This window comes from Scomber japonicus, chromosome 3, assembly GCF_027409825.1.
Source record: "Scomber japonicus isolate fScoJap1 chromosome 3, fScoJap1.pri, whole genome shotgun sequence".
NCBI classification, from domain to species: Eukaryota; Metazoa; Chordata; class Actinopteri; order Scombriformes; family Scombridae; genus Scomber; species Scomber japonicus.
The window spans coordinates 36526234-36533261 of NC_070580.1; the positions used below are offsets into that span (position 1 = coordinate 36526234).

Below are 7028 nucleotides of genomic sequence, written 5' to 3' on the forward strand. Positions count from 1 at the left end.
GACTACGATCTCGAGACATTAGATGGCGTTGTTCTGCTCATTCTACATATTCTACCTTTAACAGGTTTTGGAAAGTGACTAAATGTATCAGACGCAGTGACACAATCTGCAATGTGTCACAAATATCCAGCATGTTTGATAAAGAGGGAATCACTCCATACATGGTTGTAGCGCTGTGGGGACAAGGCCCTGCCAGATGTGTTTCTGACTATTTGACTTGAGTCCATCTGGGACTCTGAAACCAGTCACATCACTAAATAAGAGTTTTATCAAAGTACTCACCAACATCAAGATTCATGTGGACAATTTGCCTTGGCTGAAGATTTGGAAATTCACAGGTGTATTCTCCACTGTCATCCACCGTCATATTTCTGATGGTTATGGAGGCGTTGCCTGACTTCAGTTCATCTGGAAAATGTTTAACTCGTCCTCTGAACTGCTGATCTTGACCTTTAACAGCGATATTGGAATGATTGCCGTCATCATACAGGAACACCTGACGACCATCTGTCATCCATTCAAACTTCTCTTGAGTAATGTCCGTTGTGTTGAGTGAACAAGGTAACATGACGTCACTTCCTTCGTCCACTGTGATGTCTTTTTTCTCTGGAAGACAAAAACACATATCAGTATGTTTACATGCAGAATAATCAGGTTAAGACAGACATATGGAAGTTTGTTGGCATAGCAACATATCAACTTATGTTATAACTAGAAACTTTTCTTGTTTCTTGTCATCTGGCACATTGTCTTCAACAAATCCTTTGCTCTGCTCTGCACATATCATACTTACACCTGTTCATATTTCACTTTTTACTTCTACTTAAGTTTTATCTGTTTTTATCTTTTACATTTAGTTTTTTCTGATTCTTATTTTTCACATTATTATATTATTCTAGTCTTTTATCACAACCTGAGGAGAACAACACACACATTAATAAATATGAACATTTAACTCTTTAACTTTGTTCCAAAATGATGATGATCTTCAGCAGTGACGAAGTCATCAGACTATCTCTGTCTGCACATCCAACACACATTAATAAATATTACACCTGGTTGAACAAATGAGTGAGAGAAAGAAAGAGAAGCAGGAGAGAGCGCTGCAGATGGAAGAGGAAAACTAAACTAAACAAAGTCAAACTTCATTTCCCAGAATTCATCCTGATTACTAGGAGCTAAATAAAAAGACAGTAAGGACGAAGCTCTGAACTCCACTCAGACAGCGAGCACACCCAGAGTTCATCTACTATACTGCAGAAATATCTTCAAAATGTAGTTTAAAAACAGAATTAAATAAATTATATTGCAGCTGTTTGTGACTCTGCTAGTCTCCACTCTGTTCTACTACAGCCGTCGGACCTGAATGTGTAACAGCCAATCAGAGAGCTTCTTATATCTCCGCTCCGAGCTCATTTGCATTGCAGTTTCCAATCGTGGAAAAGTTGAGAGGACACTGCTTTTCCAAAAGACAATGGAGGATTTTCTATTTCAGTTTGCAGATTAATTTATTTCTGAGTTGATTTTGAAATTCAGTTATTCATTTTGGGAAATCCCTTTTTATAATTCCTCTTTTTAATTGCAGTGACCCTTGTGGTCCTCCATATATGTTAAGTAATATTTGTTTTATTTGACTAATTTGTAACGGTTGAAGGCAACAGGCAAATAAATAACAGTTAAATGCTAATGGTAGATTATAACATTTCTTGTGATTTTACTTTATAAATATGTTAGTGAACCCTTTTATTGATATCTATCTGTACATTTTAATTGAGTTTGATTGATATTTGTGATTTGATATACACTCATTAATTTATTTGTTTATTTATTTTGTTGTAGCTCTTACAGTGTTTGGAAGAACAGAAAGGTTGAAATCAAGGATAACATGGAACATAAATAATAAAAGCTTCCCCACAAACATCAATACACTTCACCCACTCTCTGGCTGGTCTGCTACACTACAGGAGGGAAAAAAACAGATATTCAGCCTTTAAACATGAGCAGTGTCTGTGTGGAGAGTCTCAGACTTCTGCTTTCTGAGCATCCAGATAGAGGAGGACCTGACCTGGAGCACTAACACTACAGCGTTGGTTAAGAAGACACAGCAGAGACTCTACTTCCTGAGGATCCTTAGGAAGAACCATCTCAGTCAGGAACTGCTTGTGTCCTTCTAGCGCTGCTCCATAGAGAGCGTTCTGACCTTCTGTATCTGTGTGAGGTTTGCTAGCTGCACAGTAGCAGAGAGGAAAACGCTCCAGAGGGTCGTCACCACCACACAGAAGATCATCAGCTGCCCTCTCTCCTCCCTGGAAGATCTCTACAGCTGCTGTCTCAATAAGGCCCACAGCCTCCTCAAAGACCCCTCCCACCCGGGTCACACTCTGTTTGAACTGCTGCCATCAGTCAGACGTTACAGGACAGTTCAAACTCAGACAAGCAGGTTAAAAACTGTTTTTATCCCAGAACAATAACTGCTCTAAATGCTCCAAAAACCTGATCCTGTTTTAACTGCAACAACTAGTGTGTAATATTTAAGGGAATTATGCAAAACTGATGACAGAGAGTGAAACGTGTTGTGTTTGTGTATAATGTGTTGTAGTGTAAAATTTGACCATCGTATGCTAAAAGATGAAGGCATTATGTTAAATGAAGAAGTATATGTGATTCTGCAACTACTAAGTGAATAAGTACTTTATGATTGAATAAGCATGAAAACCACAATATATGTGATTAAATATAATTTGTATTATTATCATTGTTATCATTATTATTGAAAACGAATGCAGTAAGAAAAAGTAACAAGCCAAGATTGAACTTGAATTGAACTGTGTCAGATCTGCTGAGCAAAGCAGCAGCTGTGTAGAAAAAAAACAAAAACTCAAGGCCGAGAATGACGAAAACCAAAAGGCCTCCTAAGACCCGTTGCACCTGCTCCCATAGAAGAGAATAGAGTTGTAAAAAGGGCATGCTTTGGGCATCTTAAGAACTGGTGCCAGGGGAGTGAGATCATGTGTTTTGGAAGAAAGCTGATTGGTTAAATGTACACCAAACATGGGGGGAGGGGGGGGGCATTGAAACTTTTTTCAGCCAGGGTCAGCCATATTGACAGTATAAAAACACACCCCAAAATCTTCTCTCTTTGTGTCATGTATACATAGATTCAGTCTGTGTATTGTGATCCCGGGTTTTGCTGTCGATAATAAAACTAACTGCATTCAGCTGAACGACTCCTGGTGATCTTTGATTTGACTTAATATTTTGAACTTCAACATTTTTGAACAACGAGAAACTAATATTTTGATACGACAGTGTTTTAGTTAGTACTAAAACTAATTAAGGACTAAACTAATTACTCATTTATTTTATTCTTCTACAAGCATCTTCTTTCTTTTCTTTTTTTTAACTTTTCTTTTATATTTATGTAGAAAACTGTGAAAATAAAGAAAAAACTTGAATAAGTAGTTGTGTCCAAACTTTTGACTGGTACTAATATATATATATATATATATATATATACATACATATTTAGGGCTGTCAGCATTAACGCGTTAATCGCGATTAGATTAATGCAATCCATAACGTGTTAATTTTTTTAAATCACATTTTAATTTTGCAAGCCTTTTTGTCCCTTCTACTCCCCCGTAGACGGCTCCTCTAGCTGTAGCGCTATGCTTTGAAGTGGCCTCCTGCAGTAAACCTACCGCGCTGATGGAAAGTAAGAGAGCTACTGGACTTTTGAACGGCTTGTTTAACTTTAAAACACTTCCAGACGCTTCAGTTGACAAGTCAAAAGTAAAATGCAACCTGTGTCAAACGGAGTTTAACTACCACCGGAGTACGTGGAGTTTGAGTTAGCACCTCCACGCTAGGGCTGCAACGATTACTCGAGGTACTCGAGTAACTCGAGTACAAAAAATGCTGGAGGCTTCGTTTAATTTATGTCACCAAATTATGTCTATTTAAAATTCAGCTGCTATCGTATCACGTCAACATTGTACACAACAGCACTGCACGGCTCCAGTATCACTGTTCCCCCGGACTGCAATTACTGACGCACATTTCAAATATTTACAGCGGTGCTCTAACTTGCTCACAATGGCAGAAAACGAGGATACCGTTGTGCGGAAAAGGCAGAAAATATCAAAAGTTTGGGACCACTTTAAGCTTCGGAAGGCAGAGAACGTAGTACAATGTGTTTATTGTAAAGCGGACCGAGCTTATCACAATACCACTTCGTCAATGCTGCAACACCTGAACAGAAAACATCCTCATGTGAACTGCACTTCAAGCGGAGTCGGAACCTCTAAAAGGGTAACGTAACGTATTTTACGATTGCTAACTAACATGAACACTACCACTTGTTAGAATTTCAGTATGTGTAACGTGTGTTATTTATCGATAGTGATGAGACATAAGTAACGTTAGCAAAACACCTAAATCTCACTCACTTGTGTCTAATGCTCTGTCACACACACGCGCACACACGCGCTTACACACACCCACCCTGAGGTAGCCTAATAGACACCGATAGACAAGTTCATTAGCATACAGATTCGCTTTATGTTGCATAATACACTATTGATATATGTGTTTAAAAACACAAAAGTCTAATTTATCCGATTACTCGATTAATCTTTGAAAAAATCGACAGAATACTCGATTCCAAAAATATTCGATAGCTGCAACCCTACTCCACGCTAAACACCCAGGTGCAGCCAAGCGAGCCTCAGCTCCACCAAAGGACCATTTTGGAGTGTGGGAGTCGCAGCAGAGCCGTGATTGATTCCCAGTTAAGACACTCTGGTAAGAAATGCTTTACATTATGGGCTTAAAACTGCCTTCAAATGGAAAATAACAGGATTTTAAACATGCAATTCAAAACGCCATTAATCGCGATTAACTATGGAAATTCTGCCATTAATCTTGATTAAAAAAATTAATCATTTGACAGCCCTAATATATATATATATATATATATATATATATATATATATATATATATATATATACATATATACATATATATATACACACATATAGTTAGATAAATACTGTTTCACATTAATATTGATTACTGTCATTAAGATTGTCAAACACATCGTATTCGTCAAACGGGGTGTTTAAGTATTGAAAAATAGTTTTATTTTGAAATGCTTTATTTTGAAAACTGGATTTGCTCGTTGTTACTTTGTTTGACTTCCTGCCCAGCTTGACACATTCGCTTGCTATGTGAACGACACCATTGGTTAACTTGGGCACCGAAACGAACATGGCTCCGCTCCTCGGCACTTCGCAGCACTTCTGGGTCTGGTCTGAACCTAGCCTGGATTCACTTCCTGAACTCTCACATTTCTCACTCAGATTCATTTGTCTCCACAGTAAACACACAAACAAGCTGCTCCTGAAATAAACTGAAGAAACTACTGAGAGAGAAATGAACATGGTGTGAATATGATCATAGACATTACTTTATAGACCTTCTCTGAGTCACATCTATTAACATCTTTCAATCTGACATTTGAAAGATGAAGCTCTGAGCGCACGTGAAAGCAGGAAGTGAGAGCAAACAACGTCAAACTACTTTCTGTGGTTCATTGAGGTTCATTTGGACAAAGAAATAAAAACTATTAATAAAACTGCCAGAGGCCCTCAGGCAGCTGTCACACATGTTTGATACGCAGTTTCTCAGAAATAACAACAGGAAACACACACCGCCCTGCATATCTGCTCCAAACCTACATCAGCTCTGAGTAGCTCTGTTATATATTTAATTTAATATAAACTGTTTAGTTTAGTTTATTAGACACTAAGTGATGATAAAAGAAACATAACAAGTATATGAAACACACACAGGCGTGTCTGACCTAAAGCCGGAAGTCACATCTGAAATACTGTCATTTGGTGTCAGAAACAAAACATGTAATAAAATAAAAGATAAAACATGTAAAAGCTGCTCACAGAGTGTGTGTGTTACAGAATAATGTGTCACACCTTTTTACTCCTCATTATCAGACACTAGGTCGGAATAAGAAAGTCAAAATGACGAGATAAAAACTCCGTTTCCTTGTTTAGTGAAAGCGACAAATGTCCGTATGTTTAATCAGTTTGATCATCAGTATAAATAAATTAATAGTTTTCTTACCAGCACCAAACGTTACTTCAGAGCCAGTCAGGAGACAGAAAAACATCAGAAGAAGAAGCTCCATAGTTATCGATGGCGGCTGGAGATTCAAAGTCACTTTAACGGTACTGACCCAAAACCTTCCGACTACCTAGATCTAGCTGCAGCCAGAGCCGCTACAAACCACTTTCAAAAGTGTTGTGTTCAAAACAAAGAATTATATGCAACTGCGGACTTGGTCTACTTCGCTCGAGAGTTCTGTAGAAGAAGTTCTGAATATATATGTTTAATTCCTTTTATACCTTGCAGTTTGGGTTATGATATGTGCCACTATCTCATTGGCTCACACAGGTTACTTCAGGGGCTTTCCATACCATATGTGTACGTGACCTATTCTTTAATTTAGTTGTTGACTGTGGTCTGGGGTATTGGTTCTACCTCTCTTTTAATTAGCCCACAGGAAACTTCAATTCTCCAGCGGAGCAGCCGAGGTGCATAAATTGTCCTGCTACTGTCTCGCATTGTTTTGCGTTCTTCCTCCTTGATATCAACTGTCATGGCCATCTGTGCATTACTAAAAAAGGGAAAGCATACTCTCACTTCTATATTTTAGGGTTGAATTAAAGGTCTTAGTCTAGTGGTGAACTTTGAAGTCGGTAAGCACAGTATCACTTCAAGCTACATTAACCACTGTCTGACTCTACATTTTGATGAGATAAGCAAAACGTATTAGTATTATATGTTGTCTGATTGAAGTTATTAGCAAAATAATTCAAAACCTCAGAAAAATAAACGGAAGGGAAACAAAGCAATAATGTGAGCAATTTTAACAACTTTAACGGTTGACTCACAACATGAAATGCCTTTCAATGCAAACAATGTGCTTGAAACAATAAATGAATAGAAC

General features: G+C 37.9%; 1 protein-coding gene across 1 annotated transcript; it reads right to left on the reverse strand.

Annotated features, from left to right (window-relative positions):
• Positions 1–253: 253 nt before the first annotated feature.
• LOC128355406 (CD276 antigen-like) lies at positions 254–6267 on the reverse strand. Its single transcript, XM_053315645.1, has 2 exons — positions 6143–6267; positions 254–606 (listed from the first exon to the last, which is right to left on the reverse strand). The coding sequence occupies exons 1-2, from the start codon at positions 6204–6206 to the stop codon at positions 254–256; spliced, it is 417 nt and encodes a 138-aa protein (XP_053171620.1). The 5' UTR covers positions 6207–6267.
• Between the last annotated feature and the right edge of the window lie 761 nt (positions 6268–7028).